The sequence below is a fragment of the Acyrthosiphon pisum genome, chromosome A1, assembly GCF_005508785.2.
Source record: "Acyrthosiphon pisum isolate AL4f chromosome A1, pea_aphid_22Mar2018_4r6ur, whole genome shotgun sequence".
Lineage (NCBI taxonomy): Eukaryota > Metazoa > Arthropoda > Insecta > Hemiptera > Aphididae > Acyrthosiphon > Acyrthosiphon pisum.
Window position 1 is genome coordinate 84,455,712 of NC_042494.1, and position 15,774 is coordinate 84,471,485.

At 27.6% G+C, this 15,774-nt stretch overlaps 1 protein-coding gene across 1 annotated transcript; it reads left to right on the forward strand.

The window, feature by feature from the left end:
* The first annotated feature begins 801 nt into the window (after positions 1–801).
* On the forward strand, positions 802–9,177 carry LOC100302455 (salivary protein MYS2). The gene is made up of 3 exons (NM_001163178.1): positions 802–994; positions 7,002–7,265; positions 8,347–9,177. Exons 1-3 carry the CDS (start codon positions 943–945, stop codon positions 8,562–8,564), a joined length of 534 nt encoding a protein of 177 aa, NP_001156650.1. The 5' UTR covers positions 802–942; the 3' UTR covers positions 8,565–9,177.
* The last annotated feature ends 6,597 nt before the right edge of the window (positions 9,178–15,774 follow it).

A 15,774-nucleotide genomic window follows, 5' to 3' on the forward strand; every position in this document is an offset into this window, starting at 1 on the left:
AAATTTTAAAATTATTGGATAATTATAAAATAACGTAGGTAATAACATAAAAGTAACAACGTTTAATATAAGCATCAATTAATAATGACATTAATATAAATGAATATTTGTTATTTTTGAGATTCAAGAAATTGATCAATATCAGTGCAAATAATGTCCTTATGACATAAAAAACTTCATAAATCGTAATAGTTGTACTTGTAATAACCTATGCAAATTCAGTGGGGTTTCTGAGTGTTAAAAAAAATGTGGTTTTCACAAAAAACGAGTAGCGTATTGTTTTATATTTTAAAATGGAATTATACATCATGTTATACTTATTGGACATTCACGTAGGTACATTATTTATACACATAATTGTTGTAGCACTTGACAGTTTACATTATAAAGAATATAAAATATAAGTTGACTAATTTGTCTCCATTATTGTGAATTAGTACTTATCGTATTTTATACTTTATAATACGAATGACATATAATATGAAGTCCATACATATATGACTATTTATTATTTATAATTATTATATTATAGTATTATACTACTTCGCCCGGTTAGCTGTAGTGTATTAATGTACTATTATAGAAATTTCACAAAGTGAACTGTATAATGAATAATAACATCACTAAAATGTTTCGGAAGAGAGAATTACCTATGAAAAGAACAAAAAAAAAACAATAACAAACAATCATGTTTGAAAACGCACGTTGGACAAGCCCAAGGTCGGTTAGTGGTAGGTGTACGCAGAATAGTTTTTAGAGAGGTGCGCGAGAGTCAGTTATAACCATTTGCAGTTTGCAGACACTTGTCCGTTCGTACCCGCAACGGAAACAACCTATAATATCAGTGGTTCATTTAAATAGTATTATAATTGTTTTTAACGTTCTACCAGAACAATAATTGTGCTTAAATAATATTCACCTGAAGAGAGAAAAATCACAAATATGAAGTTAACTGCATCAATATCGTTATGTTTAATCGCCCTATTTGGATCGAGTGAGTATTTTTTTTATTTGTTTCCCGTTATTATTTTTATGTCTTTGTTTTTTCTATCGTCCTCCGTTGTGATGATTTGCAAATTCGCAAACAAGGATTTTATTTTTAAACTAGATAGGCAGGTTTCGTATACAGTCGCGTTTTAACCGGACGTCAATATATTATGCTGTGCCGTAGACTTTCACCGAATCTAGCATTACAATTACACAGCGGGTAGTATAGGTACTTTGTATCTATTTACGTAATGTTCAGTACCTTCATAGGTATACTTCATACACATCGTTAAGTTATCCATCTGCTAATATGAGTCTGTGACCTACAAATATTATATATGTACCAACGTAGTACCTACGCACTTTTATAAAAACTATTATATGTTTTTTATTGATATTATATTGTTCTATAATATAATGATTCTATTAACTGTGTCATCCAATAATATTGGTCATTGAAAACAAATTGTGATGTATAATCTATAAATATTAGGTAAGTAGGCAATCGCTGGAAAAGTGGTATACCTACCTATTAATGAAGAATAATCAGTTGGGATGTGTATTTGTATTCTTTGTTTTTGTTTACTAATAATTTTTTAAACTTTAAAATGTAAACGTATAAAAATATTTTAATTTTTTGGTTAGTAACTATACCTAAATAGATCAAATTATTATTTTTTTTTTTAAACAAAATTTGATATGAGGAATATGTTTTTTTCTATTCAATAAGAATTGATACTATTTTATATTTTAAAAATATTGATTTGTGCCATTTTTAAAAACTGTAAATGCATATTTTAGAGTGTGTGTTGGAACTTTAAGTGCATTTTTTAAGGTTTTATAGTGCATTAAATTTATAGCTCTATTAATAAAACATCTGTTGTGCGGTGGCTGGTAGAAATTATACCTATATATGTTATAATAGTAAATATACAACATACGCATAGTGTACTATAGTTATACAATACTTCAAACTAAACACTCGTAATATCCAAATGAAGACTTTAATGAGCACATTTTTATGCATTTACCTACTAAAAAAAAAATCATCAGTGAACCATGTCTCCCCTTGGAAAGTGAATATACCACTAACACTGTTGCAGTAGTACCCGTGACGACAAGGACTCTCCGAAGGCTATGAAAATCGCATTGCTAATTATTACAATAATAATAATGTTGTTATTGTTTGTTTCGGTAATTTTTATGGTATTATAGAAGACAACCGGCAATTATTACAGAATTTGATTTTACATTTTTTAGAAAATTTTATGAACTAAATATAGTTAAGCAATATGTGTTAATATGTAATTCGACTAATGCGTAAAAAAATGATTTAAATGAACGTAATGTAGGATATTCAAACGGTATGGGTATAGGTATCTATACACAAATTAATTGAAAAGCTTGGTAAACTACGATCATTGTCAAAAAAGTGTTGCATCATCGCAATATAATATATTATACCGTTATTAGGTACAATATGTGAATGACAAAAAAAATCTATTTTTTTTTTTTAAATGAAATTAACAATCTATACCACTTGGCACAATAAGATGATGTGAAACAGAATTTTATACAAATTATAAAAAAAAAAAAAAAATACATCGTATCCTTAATAACATTTATACATACATAGTGACAATTTTGAGAAAAGCAGCCACCCATTAGTAACACTTTCATGAAAAAAAAAATGTCCAATATAGATGAAAATTGAAATGTAATGTTTAAATACACACGGAAACATAATATATGGCAATTTGCCATTTGGACGAGTTCAATTTTTTTTCGCCAAAATTATTATTTCCAAAGTTTCATCAGCATTTACCTGTATTATTATGATAAGGCATGATAATTGTAATTTATCTTCAACTAATTCAATAACTAAATTAAATTTATAATATGGCTAAAATATAAAATACATCAAAACTAATATGTCTGGATCTACCTAGTATCTACTATACTTATTACCTAGTTATTTTTGTTTATTTAATTTAGTGTTCACTTTGCAAGACGTGTATCGTGGACTGTCGTTACTGAGTATTACGAAATATTAATATAATATATATTATTACTAAACTTATGATTGAAAATTGAAAATACAAATAATATAGTGTGATGTTATTGTAATATACAATTAAATATTAATGTAATCGAATAATGATCTCAACCATAATATGGCAACATAATATTATGTCGAATGCAAAAGTAGGCATGAGGCACCTAAATTAGGTACAAAATATTCAAGTTAATAACACGAAATTAGTTCTGCTGAACGTTTATTTGTTATATCGTATATTGTACACTAATTATACAAAGTAGCCATATTTCAGGGCTTTAGACTCGGCCTTTATAATAGTTAATAGATAATAAAAATCGAATCTACCGTAATTAGACAGGAAAATAAAATGGAAATTTTTAAAAACCGTTCCAAAAACCAAAACCGAAAATTTTCTAAAACCGTTCTTTAAACCGATAAAATATTTGAAAAACCTTTTTTAAAACCGAAACCAAAACCAAAAAATTAAAAAAACCGGTCTTAAAACCTAAACCAAAACCAGAAAATTTAGAAAACCGTTCTCAAGAACTAAAACCGTAACCGTTAAAATTTGAAACGGTTTCGATCCCTGATCGTGGATATAAGTATATAACTACTATATTTTTGTAACATGTAAAATTTGATTTAGCTCGTTTATTCGAATGTAATTTATGTGAAGTATCTACATACTAAAATGTATAGCTATATTGTTGTACCATACACATACCTAACCTAACCTAACCTACGTGTTTTTTCATTGAATCAAAAAAATGTATATAAATTTATAAATTGCAGATACAATATTATCGAAAATTGTTAAGACCACGAGTGTATAGATATTAGTAGTATAATTTAAAGTTATTACCGTAAAGTATACCTACTATATCAACATTTTTATCATGAATAATAAATATAATATTATTATTGACGTCTCATTTATCTCAAATACGGTTTTATTTTTTTGCATAAAGAATTTCTGCACCTACGTCCTACCTATTCAATGATAGTCAATTGGTTGTAAGTTAGAGTTTAGAAGTTTTTGTCATAATTGCAACTTCAACAGCGAAAACGATAGTCGTGCTTTTTTGTTGGAAACAGTGCATACCCATTTGAATATCATTTTACGTTCACAGGATACTTTTAAATAATTTATGATTATAATAATCAAAATTTATATATATTTCATGGTAGTTTTAATGTTTTATATTAATTGTTTGACATTATGGGCATTTATGATATATTTGCTATAATTCTATATTATATTCATTATGTATGTGTACATATAATAATTAAATTTATCAGTTTTCTTTTATTGTATTGAAAGCAAAAACAAACTTACAGCATGATGCGCATTAATTAAGTTGTGTCAACATTTAAAAAAATTTACCTATACTAATTGGCACCTACTAATATTTTAAGTAAATCAATAAAGGTAGTGTCTATAATATACCTATAGATAATTATTTTTTAAGCACTAGGTATATTATAATAAGTATTTAATATAGTTTGCTATTATAATTTATAAGGATCTGTATAAATGTTTATTTATTTTATAACATGATGAGAATTATTATTTATATCAATAACGACGGAAAGAACATTATCTAAATTATAATAAATAAATACATAGTATTAAAACGTTTAACGTACAATTATTTTACCATAAAATTGTCATTATTGTAAAACATTAAACTTAGCATTTTGTATACACGTGTTTATTAAAAAGAACCTGTTTAGTGTTTATTATATACAACAATACAATTATTAAACAATTGTTTAATTTCAAAAGATTAATATTATTATACATTACAATACTTTACACACTTAAAAGTATATGAACCGTAAAGATCGCACAACCTATAGACCTAATATTATATTTTAGATTTCACCTTAAAAATTTTAATTCACAGTATGCGAACTCTGTATGGGTAAAAATAGATAATATTATATTTTCAAATGCTTATTTTTTACTTTTATATTACCATCGTGATAACATTTAAAACTAGATTAATGATTATTGTCACATAATGTTTATCGTTGATGATTAATATTAATTTATTAGTTATTTTTATTACCTACCAAGGTATTATGAATCTTTATGGTAGGTACCTTGTTCAAGACAATTTAGTGTTGAACAAAAAAAATTAGTTGGTTAATACGAAAATATGGAATCATAAATATTCAATATAATATATTATGGATGAATTATATTTTCCTGGAATTTATAAAAATACTGTAAAATAAGCAACTTTGTAATTATGAGCTACCTATAATAGAACACATTTTATTGGTAGGTACGCTAAATTTCGAAAATACAATAAAATAATGTAATAAATTGTTTTTCCTATCGACATACGTATTAAAAATTCCATTTATGTTTTAAAGCAATAGACTATATATTATACTGCCGTGCAAAGCGAAAACAGGAGACTTTTATGTCTACAGATAATATTAATGGTTTTATAATTTATACCGATTTTTTATGGAAAAATAGCATATTTCCTATTAAAAGCCATCTTAAAATGCAATTTAAAATAATAAAATATGCGGTAAGTCCAATATATGTAATGTATTGTATTCGAAAACACGGTAAAAGAGTTCAATCAATTCTGGACATAAAATTAGATATATCGGCACGAGTTCTGATAAATTGTTTCAATGTTTGATTTACTGTTATAACATTATTAATTGCTGTTTCTCAACATTCAATATGACTGAAGTTATCATGTTTTCGCATAGCACGGGCGCACGACAGTATATTATAATGTGCATATAAAGATTATCAAATATAAAAATCTTGTATTATTGTGTGGGTTTGGAAATAGTTAAACACATACATATATATATTGTCATACCACCTATATAGTATGTAAACATTTGGTAAACCAGTAACCTTGAAATATTTATGCGTTTTTACATATATATATATATATATATATATATTGTGTTTTCAATGTTTGCAAAGCAAAAAATAATATTAGTCACCAGTCATTACTTATTATTCGTTATAACAATAGTGCTATTATCAAGTGATTATTAAAATAAATAATAAGAGTTTTACATATCCGAAATCAACTCAACCGAATGAAATAGAATAGCAAATCATAGATTTTAATAAGCCATACTCATCATAAATGTCTGTGAGAACGGCGAATTGATGCCGTAATAATATGTAATGTACACATTTACGCAACTAAACACCTAAGGGGACAGACGCCAGACAGTGTAAGGGGAGGCTAATATTGGGTTGAAGAAAATTAATATCTAAAAGAGAAATCTATACTTAGGTAGCTGATTTCCAAGGATTCGAGGGGTATTCATTTTAGAGCATCAGGTTATTTATACATATATATATTATATTTATTATGTAGGGTATAATAGTATATAGGTATATGATATCCGTATATCACTTAGATCTGATATTTTTTAATGTAATTTTAATGTAAAATTATCAATGTAAAAAATGACCATGTATATATTTATGTATTTTCCCACTGCAATGCACACATTCCATTAAACTGTTTATACCTACTCTAAATATGACGATTATTAATGGTAGTAACAAATGGATATAATTTACATTCCATGTATAGAAACTAACATATTATATGTTATATATTCCAAAACCCCAAAATATTTGTCAAAATCAGTCAAGTATTTTTTTTAGTAAATAAACCAGACCTCAACCATATTATACACTTAACCTCTAATATATAATAATTAATAGCTATTATTACATAATTAATTTTACATTTGTATAGAATAATTTTTTATTAGCCTATAAATGAAAAAATATAATATAATATTACAGACATTTTATATTCAATCATAATAACTATGTTATTATTTGTAACTAAAATAGCAACCTATATAATATTATATATACCAAAAATAATATACGATTGTAGCATATTTTATATTATTAACTTAATACACATTTAAAATTTTCCTTCGCTTAATTGTAATGTTTGATTATCAGGTGCTGGTCTAAAATGCTACACTTGTGGCTGGTGGAGCAAAAGTTGTGGTGATCCATTCTTGAAAGATGATTATCTTTTAGTTGAATGTAATACTAGGGCTATTAATGATTTCAACCACGAACTAGGAAACACCCTAAATACAGCCAGTAATGCTCTACAAAATTTCGCAAATCAGGTGGGTTTCAACATCAATCAAAACAACAATTTCAATTTGCCTACCATTAGTGAAGATTCAGTTGGATGCACTAAAGTAGTACTTACACGTATGTATCTTAAAATATTATATTATTATTAATTGTGTTTACACGTAAATATAAACACACTTTTTCTAAACTTTTATTTCATTTCAAAATATATTTTAGGATTTAGATAAATAGTTTAATTTAAATTTTTCATAATTTACTGGGTAAATATGTTATATTGTTATACCTAATATGTGTAAAGTTGTTTCAATTAATTTAAGTATTTTTTTTAATGACTCATTCGTAGAATGAGGCTCTCTGTAAATTATTTTATGACGGCTTTGCCAGGCTAATTATCACATGCCTAAAGAAATATAAATATTATTGCGCTTAATAAAATTTTCGGGTTATATAATATTACTATATTAGGTACAGTGTTATTTGTTAACACTTAACAGTGAACATTCAGTAAGTATCTTGAGTATCGTTACAGTTACATAATTTGAATTCATAATAAAACTTTTTTCAAGAAAAAATATACTGTTACATCTTTTTAATTTTTAAGTTTTTAAGTTTTTACTTTTTTAAATACCTAATAATAGCATTAATTTTTAATTTCATATTCTAAAGGAAAATATTTTTCGAAAATGTAAATGCTAAAATATCGAATTACTAACGAGTAAGTAGTTAAATAGTAATAACTTTGAATTACTTTAACTACTATAGTAATCGTGCAAAAATTTAATTAAGTACCGACATTTTGAGAAAAATATTCTGTTTTGGAATATTAAATTAAAAATTTAAGTTTTTAAAAAAGTAAAAATATTAAAAATTATAACGTTAAAAATAATAAAAATTTAATATTTGTTACAAACATTTTGTTTTACAATGACTTAAATTAATGACCTTGAGGGTAAATATAACAATATTATTAAAAACGATACAATATAGTACCTTAACAATTAAAAAATATATTAATATATTAAACAATATTTGTTCAACACAATGCGTAAACTACGGTTCAGATAATATGTATTGATATATAAGTCGTAAATAGTATATATAGTATAGTCCTAAATTATAACTAACAAATTGTCATCGTCTGTCTAATAGTTGTAACATATTTCTGTTTCCGGTACAAACATATTATTATATAATACAGACGGAGAAGATATTGTACGAGTGGCTCGAGGATGCGTTTATAACAAAGCGGACTTGTGCAAGGGAATGCAAAGACTTGATGACGAGCTGAAAACCCTCAAATACTGTGGTTCGTGCGACGACGACGGATGTAACGGTTCTAGGTCGTTGAAGTCTTCGGCGGTCGCGACAATTCTGACCACGATGGCCACGTGTCTGTTCTACAGGCTACAGCACTAATATCGTAATAGAAACCCAAACCGAATACTGTTTTCACAAAAGTTGAAAAGTGTACCTGAAACTTTTTTTTGTTATTGTTCCCGAACTGTTATAGCATATTCAACCACATAATATTATAAATTATAATACGTATGCATACGTGTGGAAATGTTTTCTTTACTTTTTACGCGTTGTATTATTATTCTAAAGAATATGTTTACATATATTATTTAAACGTAACACATATCATTATTGAGTGTTTTTGTTTTTTTACGTCAACTGTATGTAAATTATTTATATTGGTACAGGATTTCATTTTTTCTCAATGTTGATACACTCAATATATTATGTTGTATTATAAATAGTTATATAAGTATAACATTGTATACCTAACCTGTTAGATTTGCCTTACATGTATGTAAGTGGTATACCGACTAAATTACGATTATATAAAATTATACTACTGCACTAGCTAAATTGTTTAGCCTGTTTATAAACGTCATTCAAATATAAAGTGATAGGTAAATAAGGATATTAAATATTATGGTGGGTGTGTTAATATTTTGACTTTTAATAATTATATTTAACGACATATAATATAAAACATTTCAATAAATAGTCATAAAATTTCATATCCCTAAGAAACGCTTTGAAAGTGTGTATGGTCATTATTTTACCTATCCACAACGGTCTGGTTATTGTAAATTTCACCGATTAAACCTTTTCTGTACCTATTTAAATTCCTGTATTAGTCAGTACTTATATATTAGTAGTTTATTGCACATTTTTTTTAATACCATTTCCTCCCCACACCGGATTTTTTTTAGTGGTTTTTTGAGTTACACCAATCAATCAAAATCAATTTTGTCAAAAACTTGTGTCTTATTGTAATTTCTATTTTTCCTTAATTTTTTTTCGTTTTCCTCGTCGCTTTTAAAAAATACTGGGATATTTTTAATGTAAGCTATTAAATATTAAAAACAGTCTCCAGTACAATATACCATTTTTTATATACGACCCTCTTGTACTGAAACTAGTCTGAAAGTACGATGTTAGTATGTTACTAACATAGTAACATCATAGCCCAAAATAAATGTTTAGTTTAGGCACAGAACATTAGGTTTAGGTATTCGACGACAAACTAATACGCGTGCGTATTATCAGATGTGGAGATTGATTGCACAGAATGGCTTTCTTTATATTTAAATATTAATTGAACGTTTTGCCGACTTTGATTTGTCTAACTACCTAAATCATTGTAAATCTATTTTCAAAAAAACCCCTAAATACGCCACTGTGTTTATACCTGAAAAGAATAATATGTAAATACAACAGCTACAAGTTATGATCTGTACAAATAAACGTAAACCCCGCATCGACATTTTTTTTTTTTATAAATTTATTTATAAAAATTAAATTAAATTTGATTAAAATGACACATTTTCCATTCGACTTTACACCAAAATAAATAAACAAAACCCATTCAATATGTTATATGTTACGACTACCAGACTACAATTTGTATCGCTTAAAATATGTTTGATTTATTGATTATAATCATGCATTATCATGATCATTGATTGTACATACTACCTTTTATATAATACATATAGGTAATGTACAGTGGAATTTAAATCATTTTGGTAGGTTTTTTAACGTACTGGTGGAATTCACGTGTTATAAAGCTGACCCTATTACGTACTTGAAAATCAGTGGAATTGACATGCACCCAACCCTGCCTGTATCTACGGCTGTACTATAATAATAATACAAATAATGTATTAAACATTAAACTTATTATAAAGGTACATTTTGATCGTTAGGATCATGGACAGAAATAGGGGGGAGGGTGGATTAGGGACTGAGCCCCCAAAAAATATCCTATATTTTTTTAAGCTTACTCAATATTATTTTAGTAGTGCTCAGTCCTCCAAATCTCAAACACTATTTGCGCCTATATATGGTTGAGGAGCTTAAGTTTTTTCATATTTGTTTAGAATGGTCACAGAACAATGAGAGTGCTGAATGATACATGAATATATTTTATAAGCTTATAACACAAAGAAGGTTATATTAATACTTTACTTTGTCGTTATTGTGTATAAATTTATATTAATTGAATAAGTATATTAGTATGTATATTAGTCAAATTAAGAGCATATAATATTATACTATACATTTAAATTTTATACAATTATACAGTGTTAGGAACGTTCACTAAAAAATTAAATTCGTTCACGTTCAATGCTTAAAAAGGGAACTCGTTCACGGTCACGTTCATATTTTTTTAAATTAACATGTTATTTAATTTTTAATTTTCATGAATCGTTTGAATAGGTACTTATAAGAAATCATGGAAAATTACACCTAATATTATTGTTGTTTTATGTCGAGCCGTGACCACTGTATTTTCACGTAGGTATTTTATATTTAAAATTCGTAATCAAATAAATATAATATGAATATTATAATTTATAAATTAATAATAGAAAAATTCTATTATATAATAGGTATTACATAGTATTATTAATCACTATTTATTAAATAGTAAATTCATTTTAATGTCTTAAAATTCGTTAAATATATAAATGTTGTTTGTTCATGTTCGCATTCTATTTGAAAAAAACGAGTAACGTTCATGTATCGTTCACTAAAATATATGAACGTGAGCCAGTAACCATGGCTATAGATACGAACGCGTTAACACGATGTTCTTTCCAAACACTGATATTACAGACGTGCATTTGGAAAATATTGATATTATAAATAATATATAATATATTTATAGAGGTAGCCTAGTAATATAGTATAATAATCTGTATAAAAATGTTATTTTCCGAATTTCTACCTATATACCTATTACCTATAATATTAATATTATCGGTTGGGTAATTCAGTATCTGGCCAATAACATCGCGACGTGTGTAGCCGTAGAAAGTAAACTTAAGTTATTCGTCATAATTTATCGAATACAGTTATGTGTATATCATATTTTCTTTAAAATATTAAAATATTAATAATTTATAATGTCTGTGTTAATTTTCACTCAGATTTTTCATTATAGGGTCATACACTCGTAAAAGAATTGAAGGGGAAGTTGAGGGAAGTGATTATTATTTTTAAAAAAATGTTATCAAAACACCGTCCGCAGTAATTACAACTTACTAGTACATAATACCTATTTGTAGTTTAATATTAAACAATATTGTATGCAAATGAAATCCAGAATTTATTGGATTAATAAGCTTCGCACTGTTATTATAAATTATTATATTGAATTTACTTAAATGAAGACAGTTTTATACTTTTATACATATGTAAGGTACATAATGTAATCTATAAATTATAATATACCTAACCGTAGCCCTGTAGGTAATAAGTATTATTGTGTTAAGCCACTTAAACCTCAAACAGACAAACGTATTGTAGATATTCCAATTAAATCTTCCAACTGATAACAACTGCATAAAAAAGGCATCGTGTTCTACCCACAGACGTAAATATATAAGGTCCTCAAATGCATAGTTGATGCCAAAAGGCTTCAAAAACAAAAAGAGTGGGAGATTCGTCTTCCACTCAATATATGCTCACAATTTAATCTATGATAGAATTCAAAACAATCATGAATTAGGTATAAATGAATGTATTATTTTATTAACTTAATAAAAATTGTGGTTTTATACAATTATAATAATATGTATGAATATGTGGGACGGAGTGGGACGGAGTGGCAGAGCGGATTAAGACGTAGGTTGCGACGCACACCAGCGGCGGTTCGAACCCGGCCGCGGGTGGCATTTTTTTTCGAGCAAATCACGGTTTCCGGAGAGAAGTGCCGGAGAGAAATGCCGAAGAAATCCTTGCATGGCGGTAGATACCTCGGGTGCCTACTTTAAAATTCTGCCAAACCAAAACACGTGTTTACCAACCTACAATTCCTCCCCTACAAACAAAAACAAATAACTAATGGCCATAGTTTCCGGGCTTCATGATCAATAAAAAAAATATATATTAATATATCTTCTACTTTGTATAATATAATTCTTGAGTGTATTCTGTCATTAATCGTGTAACTTTTAAACGATTTGATCGATTGAGGTAAAGTGAGGTATATCAGTATATGCAAAAATAGATTCCTCGAGTTTTGGAATATGGTTATCTAGTACCTACCCATATATATTAGCTAACAAATTATATTATAATTGGCTATATATTCAAATGTGCAGTATTAAAATAATGTAATATATCTTAGAGAGGGCTTATAGTGGCTCAGAGTGGGATAAGCCCTCCTAAGCATCTCTATTTACGTCCCTAAATATACCATAATTAATCGAACCTGTAGGTGAGTGAACTAGTGAAGGCTGAGAAACATCAAGCTTTCATCGCTAGATAGCGCTACTGCTTACGAATTTCGGTTTGTATATCATTTTTAGATTTCAAGTTTCCATGCTAAACTACCAACCGACACGGTTCACATATTATTTGTCATCCTATTGTCTTATTGACCACTATTTACGGTAGGGTGGCGATGCCTGAATATTTCGAAAGTGCTGAGAATCGAGGATAATACTGACAATGCCATTTTTAAAATGATAATTCCAGCTGGAATTCCTAGGACTTACTCTTCTAAAGTACCTGTTGTAATACTCTTATACAGGGCTGTCGATAGGGGAAGGGGGGAATGGATTCGGTATTTTTAAAAAGGCCCAGAAATTTGGGACTAACAAATTTTTTTAAACAATTCAAAATAAGAGTTTATTGAACACACTACACAGCGGAAAAAATTAACTCCTAACAGTTATCTAACAAAGTTAATGATGGTTAGTTAAAAATAGTGCGGCCCCAATGTCCATGGTATTACCCCCGGGCCCGGGTTTCTCTCTCTACGGCCCTGCTCTTATACTACAAATTCAGGGGCGTGCTCAGAAAATTTATGTTCGGGGGGGGGGGGGGAGGAGGGGGTTCAAGTAAAATTGAAGGAGCTAGTCTTTTACCTAACGACCATTTTTTTTTTTTTTTAATCAACAACAAATTCAATTATTTATAGATTTAAATATTATATTGCTAATATAGAAACTATTATACTAATATACAATATACATTCAAAAATTAAAGAACAAAATCTAGTTTTCTTGATTTTTTGCTCAATTCATTTAACTTTTTCTGCTGTAAGTGGAATTTCTTTATGAACAGCTAATATAGATAAGTCATTAAGTTTAAGTCGAGTCTAAAACAAAAAAAATGTCAACAAAATTGATATAAATTTTTATTTTAATATCCAGAAAATACCTCAGTCATTGTGTTTCGCAGATAAGATTTCAATCTTTTGAGACAAGAAAAAGTTCTCTCGGGGGTGGATGTTGAAACAGGTAAAGTGCATAGTATTTTTAATAGAAAATGTATATTGGGAAATATTTCTTTATCACACTGTCTCAACGCTTCTAAACAATTTTTTGGATATTTTACATGCTTATTAAGTTTGGTATAGGTACCATATATGTAGTTCAGCTTTAAGCTTTTAACTGTTAGCTTATCAGTATCGAGGTAAAATTCAACAAGTACATCAAACTTTTCTGAATAAGTTCCAGAAAATAAACACTGAAAGCCTAAAAAACAAATTTATATTTTCAGTACCTATTAAAAGTATATTAAAAGTATCGGCAACTGCGGGGCAGTGTACCTACATATTTGAAGTTGGAAGCATTTAACGATAAAATACGAATTGGGAAATTTTTTGATAATATAATTCGACAAGTACATTATAAAGATGCATTATTTGTTTTATAATAAAAAATAATACGGTCAATGGAGGGGGTTTGAACCTCATGACCCCCCCCCCCCCCCCGTGAGCATGCCCCTGACTACAATACACTAAAATTAAGCCCACACTTAAAGATTCAGAGCGGATCTAGAACGTATTAGTTTTACACTTATACAAGAATATATTATATAATATTAATATGTCTTTATTTTTTATTTTTCAGTCAGTCATCATCTTTTTAATCAGTAAATATGCTTCATTCTTTAACTTTAAGGGTGGAAGTTATCGGATCATTTTGGTATTTTTGGAGGTTGGAAGTATTCCCATTACTTTTCAATCATTGGAAAAAACAAATTAGGGAAAATGAGAATATTTACGCAATACAGATTTTCGATAAAATCGATTTTGTTTTTACTACTTGTTAGTTGTTGTAAAAAAATAAAAAAAAGGAATAGCTGTATAGCTTACATGAAATTTTGAAATTTTTACATTATTTCGAGTTTTTTGAAATATTTAAATTACTATATTAAGTAATACCATGAATTTATTTACACCATTCGTTTTACACAGTACGTCGGTATTGACTTATAAGTTAATAAGTAATAACAGCTACTTACCAAGGTATATATTATAAAATTCTAATAAATACCTGCAATACAAATATATAAACTATTTTATCGTTTTAATAGATAACTTTATTTTACAATACAGTTCAAATATTAGTTAAACATGTCTTTGCAGTGGGTATCTACTAGGCAGTAGATACTATTATAGTATTATATTATATATTTATATGTATAATGTAAAAATATGTATACCTATATTATATGTTGCGGGCAAAGTATAAATTCCAGAATTCTGTGTACACAATGCCAAAATTTAGTAGCTACAGCCAAAGCAATGTATGAAATTATGAAAATATATTTGCTGGTTGGGCAGTGCACAACATGACTAAATTTCAAAGGGCAAAGTAGAACATAATTATTACAACCATGGTACGGATACACTACCTATACTACTATACCATTTATAATTTATTATTATTCTACTATCTCTATAGGTATAATATAGGTATAATATAGTAGGAACTAGGTATAGGTGATTGCCTATATTTTTTATTAAATTCCAAGAAATAGATCAGAATAAGCTAAAAATGCGGTTTGAAGGTTGTAACATTCAAAGATGAAAGAAGTAAAATATACCTTCACGTTTTACCACATTTTCTAACTTTCTTTTATTACATTATTATTATAAGCTCTATGGTTTACTGAGTAAAAATGTTGTTTAATGTGTACCTTATCTACTAATTAGTAATTACTATCACCGAAGACTACCGTACTTACCTATAGACTATAGTATACAATCGTATACATAATATAATAATACAATACAATTAGGTTGCATGTCTATCACACAGGAACACTCATTGAGATATTTGGATTTTGTATGATTTTTCAACCCATTTTTCAA

Bases quoted from the DNA above. Each gene is read 5' to 3' on its own strand.
- LOC100302455 (NM_001163178.1), top strand. From the start codon at position 943: ATGAAGTTAACTGCATCAATATCGTTATGTTTAATCGCCCTATTTGGA. The intron at 995-7,001 runs GTGAGTATTTTT...TTTGATTATCAG, and splicing joins AATCGCCCTATTTGGATCGA to GTGCTGGTCTAAAATGCTAC. The intron at 7,266-8,346 runs GTATGTATCTTA...TATATAATACAG, and splicing joins CACTAAAGTAGTACTTACAC to ACGGAGAAGATATTGTACGA.